Source organism: Eurosta solidaginis, chromosome 3 (genome assembly GCF_040869045.1).
Source record: "Eurosta solidaginis isolate ZX-2024a chromosome 3, ASM4086904v1, whole genome shotgun sequence".
NCBI classification, from domain to species: Eukaryota; Metazoa; Arthropoda; class Insecta; order Diptera; family Tephritidae; genus Eurosta; species Eurosta solidaginis.
Window position 1 is genome coordinate 193950155 of NC_090321.1, and position 25864 is coordinate 193976018.

At 35.9% G+C, this 25864-nt stretch overlaps 1 protein-coding gene and 1 long non-coding RNA gene across 3 annotated transcripts in view; both read left to right on the forward strand.

The window, feature by feature from the left end:
- The first annotated feature begins 7008 nt into the window (after positions 1–7008).
- Pfk (ATP-dependent 6-phosphofructokinase) overlaps positions 7009–25864 on the forward strand; it is a 49316-nt gene continuing 30460 nt past the window's right edge. Inside the window, exons 1-4 of one of the 2 annotated variants that reach the window (XM_067774423.1) lie at positions 7009–7866; positions 22608–22791; positions 22858–23015; positions 24313–24467. In XM_067774423.1, the coding sequence (XP_067630524.1) occupies positions 7720–7866; positions 22608–22791; positions 22858–23015; positions 24313–24467 (644 nt within the window). In that variant the 5' untranslated portion in view covers positions 7009–7719. The remainder of the gene's footprint in view (positions 7867–22607; positions 22792–22857; positions 23016–24312; positions 24468–25864) is intronic. The other variant, XM_067774422.1, reaches the window with a different exon arrangement.
- LOC137244833 (uncharacterized) lies at positions 19716–21289 on the forward strand. The gene is made up of 4 exons (XR_010951207.1): positions 19716–20244; positions 20352–20667; positions 20763–20889; positions 20952–21289. It is a non-coding gene; the product is annotated as an uncharacterized lncRNA (long non-coding RNA).

Genomic DNA, 25864 nt, shown 5'->3' on the forward strand with positions numbered 1-25864 from the left:
TGGGTTTGTTTTGGTTTTTATAGTTCTCGTATACATTCATTCGTCAAAGCATTCTTTTTAATATATTGTTTTTTTGAAGCTTTGTTTTGAAATTGGTTTACATAGTTTTCGTTATACTTGCATTTTGTTGAAAGAGTATTCTTAATCTTTTTTCGAAAACTTTTTGGAAATTGATTTACATAGTTATCGTAATAATTGCGATGTTCAAGTTTTTTTTTTGTTTTTTAGATGTTTTGGAATTTTTTCGAAAACGTTTTTGAAACTAGTTTAGAGTTCTCATTCTGTTTTTTTTTCTTTTCGATTTTTGTCTAAACCTTTTTTTGAAAACGGTTTACAAAATTTTTTTAACATGCATTTTGTTAAACTATTTAAAGTTTTTTGGGAGTGGGTTTATACTGATTTCGTTACAAATTTCATTATTGTTTTTCTAAATTTAGTAAACAAAGTTAAAGAAGAAAAAACTAATTAAGTGTTGCTATTTTCGTGTTCACATCTGTAGATGTGTCAATTGGTAGCAAGAGTCAACGGTGCGTCCAGAGTTGGACTTTATTTTGTCACAGCCAAACCAAACCGCTGTAGCTGACAATGGCTTAATTCAAAGTTCGATCGTTCTTCAAAACTTATTTTTTAAAACAGATGTTCTTTGTCGAAAATGTGTGGTGAAACTTCGTTTATAACTTCACTTTTTTTGTTTATAACCTCACTTTTTTCATTTATAACCTAACTTTTTTCGTTTACAACCTCACTTTTTCGTTCAAAGGCCCACATAAATAGTCTAAATAAATTAGCCTGAAATCAACATGTCATACATCAATTTAATTCATTATTGAATTACAAAAAATATTGTATTTACTTACACTTAACCAAACTTAAATAAAGTAACAAAAAAATTAAAAAAAAACAAAATTGTTGATATATTGCTTCCCCATTTTTCGCGTATGCGGATTATACATACATACATGCCTGTATACATAATAAATAATAATTATTTTTTGCATTGAAACAACAAAACACACTAGAAGCCAAAGGCAACAACAAATGTATGTACTAAAAGCTCAGAACTTTTTTTATTCCAAACGAGGCCAGGAAAGTATTCGAAAAGCATTATCTGCAATAAATAAGAAGCAGCCACAATGGTACGAATCGTTTAAAAAATACACGAAATTTAATGTGCTATCATATGGAACAAAACAGTAAATGCAAAAATTATATTATTATAATAAAAAATAAAAATATGTTGTAATATGTACGAAATGCTAAATGCAAATGGTAAACATTTTATGTACTTTCAAACACACAAAAAAGATAACAAAAAGCCAGAGGAAAATTAAAAAAGTTTGGAATGTGCGCAAATTTATATTTCACATTTTTTAAACATGTCCTTGAACGTTTTCTCAAATACATACATTCATACTTATGATATGTCTATGGAGTGTGATATATAAATGCAAAATTTTTTCAATATTAACGCTAAAATGCCAGAGAAGACGAAAAACGTAAACTCAAACAAGCGTGAATATAAACAAAAAAATAAGTTAATACCCATATGCAAATAAAAAAGGAAAGAAAACTATAAACTTAAAAAAAATATGGAGGTGAAGATTGAACAATTTAAGTTTATCGAAATTACAGTTTCTTAATTATAAAAAAAAAAACAATAAAAGATAACTAAAAAAAGAACAAGAACTATTATGTGTTTTATTAATTTTTGGACCGGAAGGCGACACTGTAAAACGAATATCGGAGTTTCAATATTTACATAGATTTAGAAAAAAAGCTGTGACCCCTGATTGATTATGTTTACCCTGTTTTACCATATGAGCAAGTTTTATCTTGCCATAACTTATAGGTTAGGTTGAACTGGCCGATCAATAAAGACACATATACTGAATGTGTCCACAGTATTACCCCGAGTTTGTTCGACGGCCAAAAGGAACCAGGGCTTATTTTATATAATAACTACGCCCTGCTGCCAAATACAAGAAGTCTTTTAAAACCTATGTAGCTTGATTGCTACCTTCTGATCTGGCAACTCTGCTGCCACTAGTAGCGGAGCCTTGGCCTCACGAGCGCACGAAACGAACATAAAACGTGCTGAACCGTTTCTTCCTTCTACATCTGTATGCCCATCTCTCTTTAGAGATATGAGAAATATTCTGAGTGTAACGTAGAATTATAGGTTATATGCAACTTCTGTTTGTTTTTGATTTCTCCCAAACGGATTGGAACGTTTACCCTCGATTTATCGAGTGCTGCATCCTCGTTTGTCAACTCGGCTTTTTCGTTACCTTCTATCCATTTGTGATCGGGAACCCAGTATAGATGTATAATCCGGCCTGAGCGAGGTCTCCTTAATGCTTCTTTGCATTCCAGGGCACTTATTGTTGAAGTGCTGTGTGAGATTATTGCCTTGATTGCCGCCTGACTATCAATATATATGTTTATTGACGCGACGCCACTGCAGCTTAAGCACGCTCCCTCCAGTATTTCTGCCGCTTTTACACGGCAACAATTTATGTCTGAAATTAACTTCTATCATCTAAAAGCCGGTGGGATTAATTGCTTCTGCATCGATACAGTAAACAGCGGACCAGACGACTTCCGTTAGTTTGGAACCATCGGTAAACACTGTACTGTCATTTTGCGTTCTTGGGCCAACCACAGGCTTTATTGTGGCCCCACGATCTTTTTCGAAGCCCAGGCACGGGACCTGCAGCGGCCGCCGTGGCGGTGGTGGTAGCGTGCTCCGACTACCACACCGAGGATGCTGGTTTCGATCTCCGTGCAAAAGAACATCAAAAATTTAGAAACACATTTTTTCTATTAGAAACAAGTTTTTCTAAGCGAGGCGCCTCTGTGCAGTGATATGGCAAGCACTTCGAGTGTATTTCTGCCTTGAAAAGCTTCTTAGTAAAATTTCATCACCCTTGCTCGACGCAAATTGGAAGAGAATCTCGACCTAAATTCTCTTTGGAGGTATATTGCGCTTTGTATTAATTTTATTTATACTGCTATGGTCATACGGCCTGTACTCAAACTGTCTCAAGACCTTAAGCCTTGTTGCAGTTGCTGGCGCTACATTTTTGACTATTAGGTTTGTAGGCGAGATGTGCAGTATGGAATGCAAGGCTGCCGTCGGGGTAGTTTTCAGGGCTCCCGTTATGGCAATCATTGATAATCTGCACCACCCCTAAAGTTTTTTAGTATACATACGTACTATTTTGTATGGCTGTGTGGAATCCTAGCATCCCCTTGCGAGCACATAGTACCCCGGATGTTTTCTACGCTTTCCTTTCCACATATGAGTTTCCACAACTTACTATATATTTTTCCAACCTTGGAGTATCTAGTTCTGAAGTTGATATCCAACATTAATCTAATTATTTTCTAACCTGAGCTCTCAAGTTGATACCCAACATTATTTTCCAAACACTCCAACTTTGGAGAAATTTTGTAAAATTTATAGCTCTTGAGTTAATTAACATCATTCTCAAATTATTCTTTAGCCTTAGGGAGATTTTAAGAATTTATGTTTCTCAAATGAATATCCAGTACTTTTCTTCAGTTGATATCCTACATTGGATATGGCGATGAACAAATCTTCTCCTAGGTAGTACCAGTAAAACCAACAGCTATTTATTGTGACTTTCTCACATAAGTGATTTTTTGTTTTAGTTTATTTTCATGAAAATACTGCATTATTGAAATTTCAGTCCAATTAGAGAGTCTAACTATCTCTTTTCAACTTGAGTAACATCACTTTTTGTATTATAAAAAATGTTTTTTTTTTTGTTGAGAACGCTATGAATCTCAAGTTAAGCAGTTGTTTAGAAACAGCGCTCCAGATGACCGCCGTAAATCAGTTGATTGGTACTTGTTTTAATATGAATCGACACTTTGACTTCCGACGCAGTACGATTTTGACATTGGTCCATCTTTTTACAAAAACAAAATACAGGGCATTTTTAATTATGTTTGTACGTAAGTCACCACCTTATATGGTTCCGCCATTGAAGTATGATAGTTACAAACAAGAGCTATAAAGGCACTCAAGTCCAAATGCTTATTTGGTACATTTTCGACGCCATTACTTACTTACTTACTTAATTTGCGCTTAACCGTCTAAACGGTTATGGCCGTCCAACAAGGCACGCCAGTCGCTCCTTCGCTCCGCCAACCGGCGCCAATTGGTCACACCAAGGGAGTTTCAATCGTTTTCCACCTGGGCCTTTCAACGGAGTGGGGCCGCCCTCTACCTCTGCTTCCATAGGCGGGTTCCGATAGAAACAATTTCTTGGCCGGATCATCATATTTCATTCCCATAACATGGCCTAACCAGCGCAGCCGCTGCGTTTTAATTCGCTGGACTATGTTGATGTCTGCGTATAGCTCGTACAGCTCATCATTAAATCTTCTTCGGTACTCGCCATCGCCAACGTGTAGAGGTCCATAAATCTTTCGAAGAATTTTCTCTGGAACACTCCCAAAGCCGCTTCATCTGCTGTTGTCATGGTCCATGCTTCTGCCCCATATAGCAGGACGGGTACGATAAGTAGAGTATGATTTTCGTTCGCCGAGAGAGGACTTTACTTTTCAATTGCCTACCTAGTCCAAAGTAGTATTTATTGGCAAGATTGATTCTTCGCTGTATTTCAGTGCTGATGTTGTTGCTAGTGTTGATGCTGGTTCCCAAATTTCGACGCCATTGCTGAGGAAAAAAACGCTGTGATCAAATAAGTAAAAAGTATAAAATAATAAACTAATATCACTTTTTTACATATCGTTAGCTTAATGTGAAAATGTGCTAAGTCACTTTTTTTGAAAAATTTTATTTTAATGCAGTTTTAAAACTGAATTCAAAATAAATCGATCACAAAAAAAAAATATTTTCATTTTTCATTTTTAGGTGCTGTGGGCAATGAGGTGTAAATGTGCTAAGTCGTCAACTGTTCAAAAAAAATGTGCTAAGTCAACCTGTGCGCGCATTTTATTTATTTATTTAATTCATTCAGTCTAAAAGTACATGGTTTCTTACAGACTAGTTAAAACTAGAAAACAATTCAAGCTTAAACTTATATAAGCTGTTATTAAAATTAATAACACTACTGAATCCATTTTCTAGATGTATAGTCCTAGTTATAGGTCCATTCATAGCATAATTCGTTTTATGACTTATTTCGATAAATAATCTATTATGCCGAAGATCACGCAGTGGAATATATGGAATGGACAAATTAGATAAATAAGAGCAATTCGTGTATGACATTATAGGCAAGCATGAGGGAGATAAAAGTTCTTCTGTCATGCAAAGCCTGAAGACCAATCAATTTGTGACTGCTTGTATATGATGGGAGGCCGTCTGGCCAGTGAAGCATATGTAAAGCAATTTTTGTAAACATATTTTGAACTTTCTCAATTTTATAGGAGTTAGGTTCATAGAAAGGATTCCATATTATTGAGCAATATTCAAGACCACTTCTGACCAAGGACATATAAAGTGCCTTCAACGTCATAGGGTCCTTAAAGTCACTGGTGTTACGTCTACTGAACCCAACCATTGCAACAAATTTTGAACACAATGAAGACAATGTGCTAGAAAAAGAGAGTTTGGAGTCAAAAATTACACCCAAGTCTTTACTCTCTTGACAACGTTTAAGAGATTTAGCATTTACTTTGTAGATAAAGTATGTGGCAGTTGTCTTTATGGAATAAGACACAATGCAGCATTTGTTTGAATTTAAAAATGAATTATTGTCTGCGCACCATCCGGCAAAAGAGTCCAGATCAGAACCGTTAGAAATAGTTTGACATAAATTGCATTTTTTGTGAAATATATAGTTTTAGTGTTATATTTCAATCATTAAAGGTGAGGAGTGATGGGGAAACATATTGAGTAAAAATAGCTAAGTCAGGAGAAAAAATTTGTTTTGAGTGCGTGTTAGCATATATGATTTTTATTTATCTTTTTCAAAGCTTCTACACTGAAAAGTATTGCAACTAAGGTATCCTCCTTCACAGTTTTGAAAAAAAGGATTATTTCAAAAATTATTAATTTTTTTCCGTCTCCTGTAAAATTCGTAAAAAGTGAGTTAGCACATTTTCACATTAAGCTACCGATATATGTAATACTCCTATATTGCTACTACAGGCTAGGTACACTCCTAAACATCAGTGTTTTTGTTTTTGTATTCAATAATGTACGAATGTACCTAAATTTATCTTTTTTCTTGTCGCACTTATGCTGCTACAATCACAAAAATTTTGTAGGCAGTCTTGTTTTGGCTCATTTGTTTATGGTCTTGTTTTGATTTCGAATTCAAAACTCATTGCGAGCATGCTCTATTAGCAATATAGGAGTATAACATATCGCTCATTTACTTCAATAGTGTCATAACTCAAAAAACACGACTTTTGAGTTAATAACATATAAACTTACACAACATCATGATCTATGTTGTATAAGAAATTTTTGTGATCAGTTAAAAATTTACCACGTGCTATATAAATGAAAATATGCCTTTATATGCGCAACATTTGGCAGTTAAAATCTTTGAATGGCTCTCCTGGAAAATTATGTTTTTTGAGTTATGACACTATTGAAGTAAATAAGCGACATGTGCTTTTTATAAATTTTTTATACATATATGCACATACAAAAATTGTATAATGTAGGAATGTTTTCAATTTTATATTTTGCAATCAAAACAAATAAGAACGCAAATAGCTGATAGGTTAACTAGAGTTTAATTCAGCTGCTTCAGCTCAGCTTAAACTTCAGCTTAAGTTTAATAAGTTCAAGAGTAGTTTAACTGACAAACTGAGTTGAACTTGTACATACAGGAAATAATAAAATCTATTTCCGGTGAAACAAAAAATTCGATTTCCGATTGCATTAAATTGGCCACTAGTGTGGCAGAGAACGTCACATGTGCTTTAGCGTGCAAGCAGCTGTGCAACAGCTGATTGTCAAATGAAGTAATAGTGTGCATTAGATGTATATGGCAAATGAAAGCGCGTATTTCATAATTATATTTTGCTGTTAATTGCTTTTTATATCTACAATTTATTAAGCGTTTAACATAATTTTTTAAAGCAGTGATTAATAAACTGATTTACATTGAATAATTACGATTTTATGTTGTAATAACATTTTTTTGTATTATCTCACTGCAATTACGCCATACGACGTATCTACGCTATAATTGTCTCTCAACGCTGCAGCGCTCCAATCGATAAAGGTCACCTTGAAATGTCAAACTGTGTCACCTTGATTGCTACTGAGCGCACATAACAAAAAAGAGAATTTTAACGCTTTATTTTGCCAAAAAAATTTCGCAAATTTTGGATAAATTTTCATAATTTGTGTGCGTGAGTGAGTCAATGTGCAGCGGGCACCAGTGACTGATAAAAGGCAAAAGCTAGTTAACTTGTTACGTGCTTCCAGTGTTTTCTGTATATTTGGCGGTGGTGTTGGTGTAAATATATCAGATGATAGCAGCATTGTGGCGAATGCAAAGTCTCACATACGCATAAATACATATGACATAGTGACATTTTTTTTATAATAAACTTTTGTGTATATTTTGAAGTGAATAAAAATAAACCGTTGCAATTGCAAAAGTTATTTAAAAAATTCTCTAAAAGTGCAAAGTGCTCTATTTTATTGGGTGTGTGTGAAGTTATCTAAAAGTTAGTTGTTGCATCATTCAACTTTGCAAAATGCCTAATGAACTAAGACAACGCTTTATTGAGCGTGGCTCTCATAAGGGCAAAGGACTTGCTGTCTTCACCAGTGGCGGCGATTCGCAGGGAATGAACGCTGCAGTGCGTGCCTGCGTTCGTATGGCTATCTATTTGGGATGCAAGGTAAGTCGCATACATACTTAGATATACATATGTATGCCTGTGTGGGTTAGCATTTCTTTTTTTTTTTTTGTTTTTTAGCGAAAAGGGGGATGGGCTGTGGGCGTGTCTTAAGCCACATTTGTCGTCTGTCGGCTTCGTTTAAATTTGTTTATAAAAATCGTATGAACATATGTATTATGTCAATTTTTATTTCGTCAGCTGAAGTTCCTTTATCTCATCGCATTGTCTAAGTGCATAACAATGGCATTGGGCATGATTCAATTACTAGAGGTTTGTTCTTCAATGATGACAGATCTTTGACACTCCCAAATTGAAAAATCTGGACGGGTTGCTTTTACGAAGTACGGAAAACGGGGAATAATTCAATCCCCTTCAGTGAAATTGTAGTAGACAAGTATCTTTGGTAGTATATTAGTAGTGATAATAAATTTATAAATGCCAAAATATTTTGGGGAAATAATTCATTTTGCTCTAAATATTTCGTGTTATGTTGGTTTGGTCCTTCTTTCAGAAATTGTTTGAAGAATGCCGTACGTTAGAATTTTATTCGAAAATGCACTATCTCAAAATTTGTTCCCAGAACTCCCTACATGAGCATAAGTTCAATGCATTTTGTCATAACAGGTGGTTAATGAAAAGTATTCTGAGATGAATCGTTCTTCAATCCAACTCTAATATAGGGCGATTTTGTGTCAAATCCTGAATTGGGAAAATTTTGAAAAATATTTTGAGATAGCATGATTTTGAACAGGCAGCCGACATTGGGTGATATGCTACTCAGTAGCCGCAATGAACTGACAAAAACAAAAATAAAAGCAAATGGCTTATTGTCTTAAAACTTTATACCTACCTTGACTTTGACAGAAGAGTTAAGCTTTTGTTCGGTCCTGCTACACAGGGAGTATTCTCCTTTTTATTCTGAAATTTCGGAAAGCTCTTTTCCGTTAAGTATTCATGGAAGCGTTCCGGATAAACCGTTAATTTAGAATATTCGGAATACGTTCATTTGATACTACCTCACGAGGTCCGAATATGCATAATATTCCAAATATAATCCGATTATCCAAATTCTAAAATGAAGACGAATGTTCCGAACATACGGAATTAATAGAACAGAAGGTCGACATTTAATAAACGCCCAAAAATGTCGAGATAAGTGTCGAAAGACGCGTATTGACCTCAATAACAATAATTCGAAGGCGGAAATTAAAATTTTAGCTCGTTCAAAAGATATTGACGAAAAACCGAAAAATGACCCCGGGTTGCGGCCTTCAGCCGAGCTTATAAAAAATTATCCTGGCCGGTCCACTAATGAGGTGGGGTCAAAATAAATGCGTGCAATATGCCTTTGTACACAAAATCTCTTTCAGTGCACAAAAACATTACAACAACCACATGAAAATTGCCAACTTCAACTGCAAATATCTCCGGACAGAGATAAAATTTTTCTCTTTCGCCTTAGAATTATTGTTGTCGAGGTCACCTCTCTCGATATTTTTGGACGCGTATTAGCAGTAGACTCCTGTTCTAGACTTTTACCTGAATAAGTTAAATGCACAATGAGTACATTTCGTTATGGCATCTCCATTGTTCACTAATGACATTTTTACGTGAATCGATTTAATAATCGAGGTTTTGACGTTGAACGATGAATTTTGAATTAGTTTAGGTTTGTATGTTCATAGGTATACGAAAGTGCACGATTCCTTGGTGTCCGTACTTTTCATAAAACCTATGTTCAGCCACACTAATAGATCATGGCATAGTTAATAAATTCATCATAAAATTAAAATAAATGTTGTAAGGAATTATGCAGTTAAGTACTTATCGGGTATTTGTAAACTAATTGCTTCCTATTTCTACTACTATTATTTTTCAAAAATTCCCAAAGAAACAACACAGTTAACGGATGTCAACTCGATTTGGGAGCAAAATGGCTGCAATTGTCAAAAAATGTGTCTGTCGAGCAAACCTCTTGTGATTGAATCATGGGCATTGGGTTTATTTTTATTCAATTTTGTTTATACCTACATACATATATAGAGTGCTGAACATCTGACTGCATGCATACCCGCGACAAAATGTCTGTACGCTCGAGCTTTCATAATGGTTATTTATTTATTATTTCTTAGTAGTTTTATTTTTTGTTTTACTAAATAAAGCTTGTATTAAAAATGACATATGTACACATTAGGGTGTGCCAAAAATTACCTTTTTCCTCTCACCCAATAATAGAAGTTAATTGTTAGATTATTTGAAACGAGTTTCTCACATTGAAAACAAATATGAAATAGGACTTTTAAAATGTACAATTTTGGTCACGAGTGACACAAACCTAATACTGCTCGATACATCTAATAATAAGAGCATAGGGCTTCTAAAATTAGGCATTTAACCTTCCTATACTCGCGCGTTGGTCTGTGAGACCGACAAAACGCTTCTCCGTAAATACTCTTTTTTCCAGAAACCCTAGAAATTTGAATTTTCTGTTAGCTGCCGCTTTTTTTACAAGCTTTGTTTTAGTGCTGTTTTGGTGTTTGTGCGAGACGGACATATTGGTGTATTTGATAGCAATTGGTCTGTGAGACCGGCGCGTGTATGTGTAACTTTTTGTGCAGGTAAAAATTATTTTTTTTTGTTTGTGTTTTTTCACCATTGTTGTGTATTTTGTTATTTTGCAGGCACCTTTAATTATCAAAATGAATCAAGAGCAAATCAGACTACTTTTGTAGGAAGAAATTTCGATTTCTGAATATGAAGATGAAAATGACAGCGAGGTTGACGATTTTATTGATTTTGTTCTAACTGCTACTATAAGGATAATGAAAAAGTTATCTTATTGTTTATTATTGCAAAAAAAGTATTTTTTTAAGCTAAGAGAGTTATTTTTTTTTTCTAAAGGAAGCAAAATTTAAGTTTTGTTTTTGCAGCAACACTAATGTTTTTGAATGCTGTTTTTTTAATGAAATGTGATATGCCCTAATTTTTATTTAAAGGCCGATAATTAAATCAATTCGTGTATTGCGCAAGGAGTGCTTTTAAAATTCCAAGATTAATTTTCGTTTATTTGAAGAAAAAAATATGCTTTTGTTTTATTTTTGTAGCATGTAGGAACAAACAATCGATTTTGAAGACTAATCTGTTAACGACTGAAAATCAATAAAATTACTGAATATTAATTTAATTTATATCATCGAGTTTAAATAAAAATCGTTTTTTTTTAAAGTTTTGTTTCAAAAAGCTAGTATTTCATCTAGTTCAAACTTTCGGTCTGTGAGACCGTGCGCGAGTATATGTGTTACAAAAATTGGCGCGAGTATAGGAAGGTTAAATCAGCTTCATTAAATAAAGGCGACTTACGAGGAAGTCATTTTTCCTATTAATCACTCGAGTGGTAAGTCATAAACTGTTTGACAGTTTTTCAAAGCCAAGCTATTTCAACCTTATTGAAATAGTGAAATCAGCACCTTAATTCAAGAGGAGAAATGGATAATGAAAATGGATTTAAAGATTAAATTTAATATTTTAAGGTTGACTGAAGGTTTTTGTTTGTTTAAAAAGTTATCTCCGCACCAATGTACACTTGTTCATGCGACCGCTCAGTGGTATTCTACTAATCCCATTCCATACGTACGTAGTACTTACAGATTATATCTCAAATGTAAAGTTATCATAGCTTCTTCGACGGCCTGTTTGTTGTATTAATGACATTAATAAAAATACAAAATTCTTACTTACTTAATTGGCGCTTAACCGTTTAAACGGTTATGGCTGTCCAGTCGCTCCTTCTCTCTGCCAACCGGCGCCAATTGGTCACACCAAGGGAGTTTAAATCGTTTTCCACCTGGTCCTTCCAGCGGAGGGGGGGCGGCACCCTCTACCTCTGCTTCCATAGGCGGGTTCCGATAGAAACACTTTCTTGGCCGGAGCGTCATCTTTCATTCGCATAACATGGCCTAGCCACCGCAGCCGCTGTGTTTTAATTTGCTGGACTATGTTAATGTCTGCGTATAGCTCGTATAGCTCATCGTTAAATCTTCCATCGCCAACGCGTAGAGGTCCATAAATCTTTCGAAGAACTTTTCTCTCGAGCACTCCCAGAGCCGTTTCATCTGATGTTGTCATGGTCCATGCTTCTGCACCATATAGCAAGACGGGAACGATAAGTGACTTGTAGAGTATGATTTTCGTTTGCCGAGAAAGGACATTACTTTTCAATTGCCTACCTAGTCCAAAGTAGCATTTATTGGCAAGAGTGATTCTTCGCTGGATTTCAGAGCTGATGTTGTTGATAGTGTTGATGCTGGTTCCCAAATAAACGGAGACTTACTATTTCAAAATTATGGGTGCCAACAGTAGCGTGGTTGCCAAGGCGCATATGCGCTGACTCTTTGCTCGATGACAGCACGTACTTCGTTTTGTCCTCATTCACCATCAAACTCATCTTTACCGCTTCTTTTTACGTGTTGCTCAACGTAAAAGTTTTGCGGGGAAACCAAATTCAGACATAGCGGCATATAGGCAGCTCCTTTTCGTGCTGTCGATGGCGGATTTAAATTCGATTTACCAGGTCTGAAGCCGCACTGATAAGGTGCAATCAGCCGATTCACGGTGGGCTTCAATCTTTCGCACAATAACAGGACCTTATATGCGATATTAAGAAGGCTGATTCCGCGATAGTTGGTGCAGTTTGCAGTATCCCCTTTTTGTGGACTGGGCAAAGAACACTTAGATTCCAATCGTCGGGCATGCACTCGTCCGCCCATATTTTGCGAAGAAGCTGATGCATGCGCCTTAACAACTCTATTACTATTGAATAGCTCCGCAGGAAATCCATCAGCGCCCGCGGCCTTGTTGTTTTTCAATCTGGTTATTGCTATTCTGACTTCGTCATAATCGGGTGGGGGACATTTATTCCATCATGATCGATTGCGGCATCGGGTTGGTCATCCCTGTGCGGTAAATCGCTGTCTCCATTTAGGAGAGCAGAGAAGTGTTTCCTCCATAATCTAAGTACTTTATGGGCATCAGTTACAAAGTCGCCGTTTTCTTTCTTACAGGAGTTTGCCCCGGTCTTAAAACCTTCGGTCTGTCGCAGAATTTTTCGTAAAATTTTCGGGCGTTATTCCTGGTGGCAAGCAGCTCAAGCTCCTCGCACTCACGCCTTTCTGCCTCTGCTTTTTTCTTTCTGAAAAGGCGTCTCGCTTCCCTTTTTAACTCGCGATAGCGTTCACACACTTCTCTTGTTGCGCTCGCTTTCAACGTAGCCCTGTAGGCAGCGTCTTTTCTTTCAGCTGCGACGCGGCCGCCACCAACCAATTTTAACCAATTTTTTCCACGGCAGTACTTTTTATTACATTAAAATTTGCTAAATTTGATAGTTGTACGGCGTCAAAAGCGCTTAATTTGCGTTAAAAACTAAAAACCACATTATGGTCGATATTTTGTTTGATCGTGAGCATAACCCCACCTTATAAACAAATAAAAAAACATATTAACAAAAAAAAAATCTCTGAATCTTTATTTTTTTTGAATCACCTTGTCCTATCTTGATTAAAAATAGTAAATTTTTAGTTAAAGAGGCGCGATTTACCTCGGAGGAGGTTTGGGCCGAGCTTCTCGTCCAATTTGCGTCGTGCTCTTTTTCTAATTTTCCCTACAAATTGGCGGGATGGGACCTACACGTTTTATCCGACTCCGAAAGGCATCTGCAAGGCAGATGAATTTTCACTGAGAAGCTTTTATTGACAGAAATACACTCGGAGTGTTTGCCAAATCACTTCCGAGGGGCGACCGCGATTAGAAAAAATTTTTTCTAATTGAAAAAACTTTATTCTAAATCTTGATGTAACTTTGTCGGGAGTTGAACCCAGGACCCCCGGCGAAACACGCTGCCCCTCACCACGGCGGTCTCCATTATTAGTTTTTGTTACTGCAAATTAGATGAATAAAAAGCTACATAAAATTTGCAACCGAGGCAGAATGTTAGTTGGGTCTCTTTGTTAGTAAATTTTGGGTATTTTGAGCTATCTTATAATATCCGTATCGACTTTAAAAACGCTTACACGCTTGGTACATTTCAGATATAACGTAATTGACCAAATTTTTGTAAAGTGAGTGATTGTAATTTTATAAATATCTTTGAACATAATTGAAGTAGGTTTTATTAAAATTTTGTTGAAGGAAGTAACTCCGAGAGTTTTGGGGTTTTCCGAATGCTCTCAAAATTTTTCATAACAAACTGTAAAGTGAGTGACCGAAAGAATTATTTATCTTAGTTTTTAAAAAACGATGTATTTTCATAACGTCCACCTAGTTGGATGTAGCGATAATGCAATTTTGTTTACAAATACTATATAAAGAGTAATATGCGGTGTTAACTTGTAACATTTGGTTTGCGATGTTACGTGAGTTTCCATGGATATCCCCATGAGTGAAGTTCTTTATGCAAACTTTTTGAGCTATAAAAATTTGTTCACGGAGTTAATGCATAGTTTTAAACTCTGTTTGGTCTAGTTGAGCGGTCGACTGCTAATACGCGTCCACGAATATCAAAAGATGTGTCAAAAGATCCGTATTGACCTCGACAACAATAATCCGAAGGCGAAAATAAAAATTTTATCTCTGTCCGAAGATATTTGTAGTTGAAGTTGGCAATTTTCATGTGGTTGTTGTAATGTTGTTGTGCACTGAACAAAATTTTATGTACCAAGGGAATTTGCACGCATTTAATTTTGATCCCACCCCATTGGTGGACCGGCCAGGTTAATTTTTTATAAGCGCGGCCGAAGACCGCCAACGCAGAAAGGTTTTTTGCGCAAAAATACTATGGATCCGACCCCCGGTTTCGGAGGGACCCGGGGTAATTTTTCGGTTTTTTGTTAATATCTTTTGAACGAGTTAAAATTTGTATCTCTCGATATCTTTGGACGCGTATTAGCAGTCGACCCTAGTTGAGGGTATATTACCCTCTGTTTATATATTTTACGTTATATAAGAAATTACCAACATAATGTTTTAATTAAAAAAATTTCACATGTTAGAAAAATTAAATTAGGGACACCTTATTTCAACAGTGAATTTTTTTTTCTTAACTGTGTTCCTAAAGGCAACGTTAGCTGCCCTGCTGGACGAAAGTGTTTTTTTTTATACTTTTTAACATACATCATAATTTAAAGCTAGGTGCAAAGATTCTTCAATATTCAGAGATTCTTATTCAAGGACAAAATTTATTATAATTCAATGAATTTGTATTAAATATTCTTATTATTATTTTTTTTATTTAATAATTTGGGAAAAATTTAAACAACGTGACATCAGGACGGACAAGGCGACAGCTGTTTCGATTATACCTTGTAAATCTCTTCAAAGCCTTTTCTCCCGGGAGTGTGATTTGAATCCGCACTCCTACGATGGTTGAAGTGTTACAAACGTATTCAGCCTAGTCATGCCTTAGTTGTTGTAAACCTTATCCCAATTGCCTTTGCATATTTTCTTTATTCACAGTCCACACTTCTTATGGCATCATGTGGTAAAGTTATACATCGGTAAGGCGGTTTCAAAGTAACTTGGTGTTGTTGCTTTTGTTCTATTTATAGGACTACAAAGAATTAACCAATGTTGCCTATTTGTGTGAGTTTTAAGCGGGGAAGCAGCTGCCGCCTTGTCCGTCCTGATGTCACGTTGTTTAAATTTTTTCCCAAATTATTAAATAAATTATAAATTAAAAATTGCTTCAAATAAATGTTTTCATACATTTAAAGCAATAAGGGTAATCCCCGCTTGAAACTCATACATTATTTTTTTTTTTCGTTTTTTGCATCGATTTTGCTCTGAAATATATCAAACATGTGCATGCGTGTAAGTATTATTAAATTTGTACAAATTTGTGTACCTGTATTCTTTTGTTTGTTACTAAATGAAATAAATAATAACATTTTTGAAAAAAAAAACAAAATATTTTAAATATCTTTCTTATCATTAAGTCGGCGGTTGCGCAAACAGCATTGATTAACTTTTTTCAAGTTAAGCTCTTGCAAAATAATGAATATCTGAATCTCGTGACATGATCACGGGACTGTAATAAATATCCCGAAAATCCCGGGATTATACAAATCAAAAAAATTGGCATCCCTAATAGATATGTATACTCTCCGAAGATTTTTTGGTAAAAGTCTAGAACAGCGGTCGACAGGTAATACGCGTCCAAAATTATCGAGGGAGATGTCAAACGACGCGTATTGACCTCGGCAATAATGTTCCGAAGAAAGAAAAGAAAAATGTCACGTGTTTGTTATTTTGTTCTACACAGGAAAAAAGTGTGTATATGAACGAATTTCATTTGGATCCCCAACAATTGGTGGACCGGCCAGTATAATTTTTTACAAGCGCGGCGGAAGGTAGAAAGATGTCATGTGCAAAAATACTATGGATCCACCACCGGTTTCGCTGTGGTCCGGGATGATTTTTTCGTTTTTGTGTTGATGGACGCAACATTCTTTTTTCGCCTTCGGATTAATGATACAGAGGTCAAAATGCGTCTTTTGATACTTCTCTAGAAATTTTCAATGCGTATTAGCAGTCGACCGTTGTTCTAGACTTTAACCGATTTTTTCGCTTCAATAATTTTAATCATTATCCATTTTCTCTATTTTTGAAGTTTTTGAGATCGAACCTTTGAGCGTTTATATTAGGGTGGTTCCAATATCCAAGTCAGGTATATCACATATAAATTTTGGTCCCGATAGGAGACAATGAAGAATTTCACATTCACATTCATCACTATATAATTCTAAAAATTTCATACAGGCAATCAGGTTTACTGTCACTCACTGAGGTGAATAATGGTTCACACGAGAAAATTCGGCGCTGATGTTGTTGTGTTAACAATGCTTCGCCCCATTCAATGGGCACGACCACTCACAAATTGTCATCAAAGTCCTCTAACGGGAGTCCAAGGCGTAGGGCCTGCTTATGCTTGTCTGGATAAAACGTCTGTGTTGGCAGGTACCGGATCTCGCCATAGTGCTTATGGAGATGTTCCTTTAACCCCTGTGGGGGGCGGGGCTAGATCAAGCAGTTGTTTGCTAGGATGACCTGGTTTGTGAAAACTGCCTGTTCAGCATTTCGTTGTGCTCTTTGGCCTCACTATGTAGGTGGTGTTCGGGGATCATAAGGAGACATCCGGTGGCATTTCACATTGCAGCATTTTGACAGGCGTACAGCCTTTTCCAGTATGTGTTTTTAAGACCAGGCGACCAAACTGGTGACGCGTAGCTCATGAGCGGCCGGCCAATTGCTTTGTACGTGGTTAGCAACGTTTCTTTGTCTTTTCCCAGGTGCTACTGGCAATCGACTTGAGGATTATGTTGCGACATTGTACTTTAGATACAAATTCGGTGGCATGCGCCTTGAAGGTCAGAGTATTATTGAACGTTACCCCTAAGATCTTTGGGTCACTGACAGTCGGTAGTGTGACACACTCGACGTGAACGTCCAATATTTGCGACATCTGTTCCTTCCACGTCGTAAGCAGAGTGGCCGTGGATTTTGTCGGTGATAATGCCTGGTTGCGTGAGGTGAAGAAACTAGAAAGATCGGGGAGATAGCTGTTTATTTTAGAAACTAATTCATCAATTGAAGGGCCAAGTCCCTTTGCCATTACAATCGTCGGCATAGAAAATGATTGTAACTCCTTCTGGTGGGGAATGTAACTCCTTCGCTTCCCACGGCAGCCGGTTCTATGTACTGGAGCGACTCAGGATTCTTTTTCCCGACCAAGGGCTGTCATTTCAGTGTAACTCCATTTAATTTGTTACGTCCCTCCCACAAATTGTCATCCTCGGAGCAGCTGCTTGCAGCTGGACTGCTCCACACCCTCCTGCTCCGGAAAGGTATTGCACCTAGGCCCGGTCCCAGGCTGTAGTTCTGCTGCATATGTCGGAGAAGAAAATACAACTCGTTGCGTTATACATAATATGTCCCGAAATTTTAATTTTTTTGGTCTCCATAGAGAAATCTTAACTCTGGTGCATGTGCGGCAATCTTCAATCGTCTACAATCAATACCAAAATTCATACATATGTGCTATTTTTGACCTTAGTTTTACCATTTAAATGGAAAAACGGTCACTATATTTTTTTGGGAGCACCCTAATATGCATGCTTCTATTATATTTTTATTTATCTCCATGAATAATTGTTAAGTGCTTGCCATTACCATCTAGTGCAACTGTGAGACCTATTAAATGATCTCTGTTTGTCTGGCAACGTAAATTGTATCTACACTTTAAGTATTTGTTGTAGCGCAGATGAAAGTGAAAAAGTGCGCTACGACTACACGTTTATTATAAACTAAATTTATTAACGAACTTCTTTGAGCATGTTTATTAATGATGTACATAATTGAGAAACCGGTTCCCGAGTATCGTGGATTTCAAAAGACTAATAAAACACCCATCTTTCGCTGTTTCGCGATAACTGAGGCCAATTGGTAGCACCGAGGGAGGTCTTTCTTCACCTGCCACACACAACACGGTGGAGGGCTTCCCCTTCCTCCTCTTTCAAAAGGCGGTGTCGACTGAAATACTTTCTTGAAAGGAGCGCCTTCGTTCATTCGCTTAGCATGACCTGGCCACCGAAGCGTTTGAGCTTTTGATCGCTGCGCTATCTTCATATTTGCGTAAAGCTCATACAGCTTATCCGTATAACTCCTTTCGATGCTCGCCGTCGGCATCCCGGACAAGACCCAGAGACATTTCTTCTCTAATACTCCAAGGACCATGTCATCTTCTCTCAATACCGTCCATGACTCCGAGCCACACATCACGACAAGTATGATGAGCGACTAGTAGAGCGTTATTTTTTTTAATTGCCTACTCAGACCGAAGCAGTACTTATTGCCAAGAGTTATTCTCCGTTTGATTTCTAAGTTTACATTGTTTTTGCTGTTAATGCTGGTTTCCAAAAGGACGAAGCCCTTCACTGTTTTGAATATAAATTCGTCGGCAGTGATTTGGATGCCAAGGCGCGAATGCACCTGCTAGTACCAAAACCAAACATTCGATTAGTCTTAGAACAGAACATCACTAACCCAACAATCAATTTGAACATTAATTTCTTCTTCTTGCTTATTTATTAAGCATCTTTCTTAATATGATTGCAAAATTACTTTGTTGACAATTTTAAATCAATATGACTTTGGCGAGTCTCAGTTGTTCTCGTTAAACTTATTCTTTATTGGTAATAGGAGTAATAACCTCCCATATCGCAAGTGACAAAAATGTTTATATTTATTTTATTTGTTTGATAGGTATCCACATTTTTCTGGTTTACTTGTGCTTGTTCTATTTTGACGTTTTTTAATGAAAGGATACAGAGGGCGAGAGTGATGAGGTATTCTGGGGTCCTCTGGATTGAGAACCCAATTAAAAAGTAAAGTCCTCTCTTGATGGTGTTGATAGAAGATGAGATAGCCCTATCTACGATGTCGAGGAAAAGTATCGAAGGAGAGATACGGATGGGCTGAGTGAGCTTTATGCAGATATGTATAAAGTGCAACGAATAAAAGCCCAAAGGTGTCGCTGACTAGAACTCGTTATGCGGACGGACGAAGAAGTTCCGGCCAAGAAAGGAGAACGTGAACTCCCTTATTGGTCTCAATTGGCGTTTGTTCACGGAGAAAAATATTTTACTTAAATCTAGAAAAATATTTTCTTATTCCAAAAATTTAAGATATAATCAATATTGACTTGTTTCTTACTTGAATTAACAAAACGACTATTCCTGAAATAAGAAATTTCGTTTCTTATTAAAAAACAAAATACAGGAAGAAAAATGTAAATAAAAAATAATTAAAAAACAAGAAAATATTTCTTAACATTTACTTAATTTGAAATAAGGGGTTTACTTATATTAAGAAAAAATTAGGCAAACGATTTCCTTGCTGCCAAACAACAACAAAAATGTATGAAGAAAAACGGTTTAAAACTGTGAAAATTATCAAGAAAACATTTACCTAATATTGCTTAGTTTGAATCTGGGTACAACAGATTGTAGCAGAAGCTTGCAAATAAATAAGAAATGTTTTCTATAATGAAGAAAAACGTATCTTGGTTTTTTCGCATCGCCTACCAAGTTTCTTGGGCTCTCATTCGCTATTAAGATAAACGAAACCAGACATAATAACGGGATCTTTTAAAATTAAAATGTTATTGGCACCACAAGCACACAAAAATCTTCAGTTAGTGGTTGCATTTTAAAGTGAAAATACGTTTTTCATACAAGTGATTAGAAAATAGAACAAGAGAAGTAATGGCGGATATTTTGTTCAAAACACTTAGCGAGTGGAAATTGGACACGTTATTTGGGCATCTAAATTGTAAGTAAATATATTTAAAATAAAGCGTAAACAAAAAATGCATAAATGTAAATAGTTTTAGCAAGTTATTTCAATTTTATGCACTGCTAAAACAATTACAATTACAGGAGGTTTATTAGAATAAGAACAGCAGATATCCAAGCGGAAAATTTTACCATTTTTATAAAAATGCAGTTGCACATTTGCGTAAGGAAAGTTTGTTTTCGTCAAGACATCGAACCGATTCCAAGCTCGTCAGTTGATGCCTTTGAGGAACACAAGGAATGGCTCCGATATTTTTGTGAACCGTGGGAGGAGGTTCAAAGACGTTGGGTAGAAACTTCAGAATACCGCAAAACATCCTTACAGAAAAGTAAGGACAAACCAATTACCGACTTACTTTTGGAGTGGCCTGCTTACAAAAAGCACTTTGGAAAGGCTTTGGTAAGTGCACCCCATCGCTTTGAAAAATATATATGATAATGTATTAGTATTCAAATGCTTATTTTTTGTTATTTAATTTGTTTATGGTATCTTAGCTCGACATAGACTTTAACTAAGCGAAGGCAATTGCTATGGACTGTAATCAAAATGGGATTAATTTCCTTATAAAATATAAGCACAAGGTGGAAGTTTTTTCAACACTTTGTGATATAACAAACAAAGGTAATCTAGTCAGTGTTTTTTAGTTAATGTGCATTTTTTACATAATTTCTCCAATTGCTTAGATTTACGCGTATTCTATTTGTTGTCAGCTATAATGCCCCCTACCAAAGTTATTAAATCGAAAAATAAAAAATTTTGGAAGCCGTCGGATCAGCGATTCTCAAGGACAATTTTTATTAAGAGTCAACAGTGCTAACGATCTACAGACATCTTTATAAACCCTTTCCATGCAATTAAAGGAGTACGGATTACAACTACAGCCCCTTGTAGTATTAATTTGCGACGAAGACCCTTGAAATTTACAGATAGTTGGAATATTTGACGATATGAAATACTCTTACACATCTGTTATTGACGCAGTGTCAAAAATTTTTAAATTGCATTTTATTTTAAATGTTCAATATCATAAACAGTGTGCTCATGTTTGGCAATTCATACAAAAATACTTTTTTGAGATAGATTCAAACAATATATCGGTTTGTGTAAATGTAACAATTCTAAAATTTTATAAATGTATACAAAGTTAATGATGAAGTAGATGAAATGATGGTAATATGTCCAGAGCATGGTGACAGTATTATATTTAAAAACATTTTGTACAACGAAATATCTACTAGGGATGACCTTTATATGTCCTATTATATAAACAAACATACTACCTTGTTTAGAAAAATAAATATTGAAATATTAAAATGTATTATCGTACTGCTATATGGTGCATGAATACGTCAGATGAGGCGGCTCTGGGAGTGTTCGAGAGAAAAGTTCTTATTAAGATTTACAGACGTCTACGCGCAACACATAAATATGCAAATCAAATGAAATTTCCACCGGTCCTGATATTGTTTTCTGGGTTTTGTACTTACTTGGTTTTATTTACATATAAAAAAATAAATAAAAAAAATGTAAGGCGCGATAACCTCCGAAGAGATCTAAGGCCGAGCTTCTCTTCCAATTTGCGTCGTGTTCCTCTTGATTTTCCCTACAAATTGGCTGGACGGGACCTACATGTTTTATGCCGACTCCGAACGGCATCTGCAAGGCAGATGAGTTTTCACTGAGAGCTTTTCATGGCAGAAATACACCCGGAGCGCTTGCCAAACACTGCCGAGGGGCGACCCCGCTTAGAAAAATTTTCTTCTAATTTAAAAACCTTATTTCTAAAATTTTTGATGTTGCTTTGTCCGGGGTGCGAACCCAGGGCATACGGTGTGGTAGGCGAGGCACGCTACCATCACACCACGGTGGCCGCCGTATATTGAGAAATAATCAGTTTTTTTATTTCCGATGCTCGCAATAATAAAAAACTGAAATAGTCCCAAAAGAATCCCAAAACAATTCCGCTTTGATTCTGAAGTAGTCTTGAAATCATACCTAAAAAATCTGGGAATAATCCCGAAAGAGCTGGAGATGATCACGAGGTAATAACAGAAAACAATTCCAATTGCGTCCTGAAATATTTCCAAAATCTTACCTAAAAAATCTGAAAATAATACCGAAAAAGCCCCGAAATAATCCGGATATGGTCATGAAATAATTTTCAATAAGACCATTAACCCAACCAAATGGTTCCAAACGAGTCTGCAAATGATCCTGTAACACTACCGAAATAGCCCCAAATGTTCTTTCCTAAATTAAGTATAAGATCATCATCAGCCACTTGCATTAATAAAAATATGAAACTATAAAAAATACTAATTTTTGTTTGCTTATTTCAGGCGTACTTCATACGTGAAGGCTATCAGGGTATGGTTGATGGTGGTGATAATATCGTCGAAGCTAACTGGGCCTCTGTGTCATCTATTATCCATCGTGGTGGTACAGTGATTGGATCGGCACGTTGTGAAGATTTCCGTGAGCGCACTGGTCGTCTAAAGGCTGCCTACAACTTAATACAAAAAGGTACTTTCATATTAAATTTTTATTTAACTAATGACTTGTTATAATCCAATGCATAAATATATATAGGCATATCCAATCTTGTTGTAATTGGTGGTGATGGTTCACTTACTGGTGCGAATTTGTTCCGTACCGAATGGTCTGGTTTATTGGATGAGTTGCTGGAATCAAAGAAAATTACACCAGAACAACGAAAAAAATTTGACGTATTGCACATTGTCGGCATGGTAAATTTTGTTTACAGTACAAAATGGCAAAATTTTTTAAAATTGTGACTTAACTCAAAAGCATTTTAGTAAGTTAAAACGCTGAAAATTTGCTGGAAAATTCTCTATAGGCAACAAGACATTCAGTCTATAATCGGTATTTTTTTTGATAACTTGAGGAAAAAATTGTGAGGTTTTGGTAATCTTTTTTATGTTTTGGTGAAATTTGCATAATGAAAGAGAAATAATCCCAAATTAAAAAATTTAGCCCTTTCTTTGCAAAAATAAAAGATATTTATATATATTGCGTTCTGGATCAGTCGCGAAAGTAGGCGATTTTTAAAAGCGTAAGGAAAGGACTTTTTGCAAGACGCTTGAGACTGTCATATTAAATTGATTAGTCGTTATAATTTCCGTCGTGTTTTTAGCTTAGTCGACTTTTCCAGCGCAGCTTGTTTGTTGCTGAGAACTTATAACCTTTTCTCTGAAAAGCCCAACTTTTATCTCTCCGAAAATATCCGAAAGTGTAGACTTTGGGAGTTAGGGGTCGAGAAAAAAGTTAATTTGTAGGGCAAATATTTGCCTATGTCGCTACTTTTGAAAATTTTCGAAGAAAGAAAAGTTGGGCGCTGCCGAAGAAGGCAGCCGCGCTTGGTACTACGTAATAACCAACAAATATGACTTTTATTAAAAACATTTGATTTGTCCCGAAAAATTTTAGATATTGTGTTCTAAAGTAATAGGGGAAGGCGGATATGATAATATCACTTTCACGTCAAAAAGCCTGGGTGCAGGTGCTCCTTTTCCGCTGTCCCCTATACCGACAGAAAATGTCATTGATTATACACTAATGTGCATTAGACTTGGTTGGTCTTCTTACGAAATAAAAAAGTTGCAAGGGTCCGCCCCTTAATTTTACGCTTATGTATGTTGAAGGTCTCGAAACATTTTTATTTTTTATTTAACCTTGCAATTGCAGCCGAAATTGTTTCTTTTTTGTATTTTATTATTTATTAATATTAGTTATTTGACACCAGATTTTAAAAAATGTCATTATTTTCGCTTTGAGAAGATCTTTACATCGTCTTAATGTCCTTTAGAGCCCTGCAGTCGTTTTCACATGCTCGATTTTTTATAGTTTGGTATAATATGAACCATAGGAAAACGACTTCGTAGCTCGAAAGGATTATTTATAGAGATTATAAAGACAAAAATTTTGACCAAGATTAAAATTTAGGGCGGACTTTTGCAATTTTTTTTTAAACCCAGTTTAATGTGTATACGTATTGTTTTAAAATTATCATTATTGTTGACGTAGGTCGGCTCCATTGATAATGACTTTTGTGGCACTGACATGACTATCGGCACTGATTCAGCATTGCACCGCATAATTGAGGCTATCGATGCTATTGTGAGCACCGCTTACTCTCATCAACGTACATTCATCATGGAGGTGATGGGGCGTCATTGTGGGTAAGAACTTTTAACAAGCATTTTCTTTTACAATAATTTTTTTTGTTTATTTTACCATATAAAAAGTGCAATTCAATTAACAATAAGAAATCAATGCCTAAGTCCTTATAGTAAAACAAAACCTATCTTATCAAATGGCATGCGACCAAAATAAGAAGCGAATAAAAAAGTAGCAAACGAACGGAAATATTTAACAATTTTTGTTTTTTATTAATTTAATTGTCCTTCTATTAAATAAGCGATCTCCTTCTAAATGCAGTTATTTGCCCGTCGTTACTGGTATTATTTCCGAAGCTGATTACGTTTTTTGCCCTGAATCGCCACCACCCTGCGACTGGCCCGAACGTCTATGCAATAAACTAATCCAGGCAAGCGAATTATGTACATGAGTGTGGTTCTTTTCCACATATGGCATATGGCATTTGATATTTTATTTTATTTCTTATATCCTTTGGATTGTTAGTTTTTATCTAAGAAACTGAAGCTATTGCTACACCTTTTTAATGTGCACAAATTGGTTCAGCATATCCACCAAACTAGTATAATCATTTATACATAAATTAGTGAAGATTGATTAGCAGAACTATTTTGACTAGCAGTAATTGGATACAAATATTCTAATATCTATTCACTTAACAAAACGAATTCAGTACCAGGAGGTGTTATTCCATCAGCTGGTTACTGCTTCTTAATAATTTCCTAGCAACGCCTTGGTTCAGCCAGATGCCAGTTAATCGAGGTTAGGTTAGTTTGAACTGGTCGGTCCATGAGGACCTCACATAGACTGGATGAGTCCGTATTGTTACCAGAAGTTTATTTTACCGACCAAACTGAAAACCCCTATCAAAAACCAGCACCTATGTTATAAAATAACTCCGTCCTCTTGGAAAAAACTAGAAGCTTTTTTGTTTTTTTAAGCCATTTGCCGCTTCTAGATCTGGCAGCTGTATCACCAGTTAATCGAAATCAATGTAAATTTTTTTTTGGGCTTGACATTCTTATGCTCGGCGAATTGGGTTGAACTCGCTTTGCCACCACCTTGTTTATATTTTCGCCGTCACTGAATAATATATCAACAATGCGAATCTATGTATATAATAAGGTGATAGCAAAACGAATTTACCCGATTCGCCGCAAAAAAGAATGCCAAATCAAAAAAAAATTATCATTGATTTCGATTCACTCACATCAAGGCGAATCTATACCAGGGGGTGGCAAAGCGAATTCAAAGAATTCGCCGTGCAGATGAATGTCAAGTCAAAAGAAAATTTTCATAGGTTTCCTATTAACTGACATTTTGTTGTAGAGGGCTTTGTATGGAAAATTATTAAGAAAAAGCAATCAGCTGATGGGATAACATCACCTGGTACTGAATTCGCCTTGACTCACATATTGCT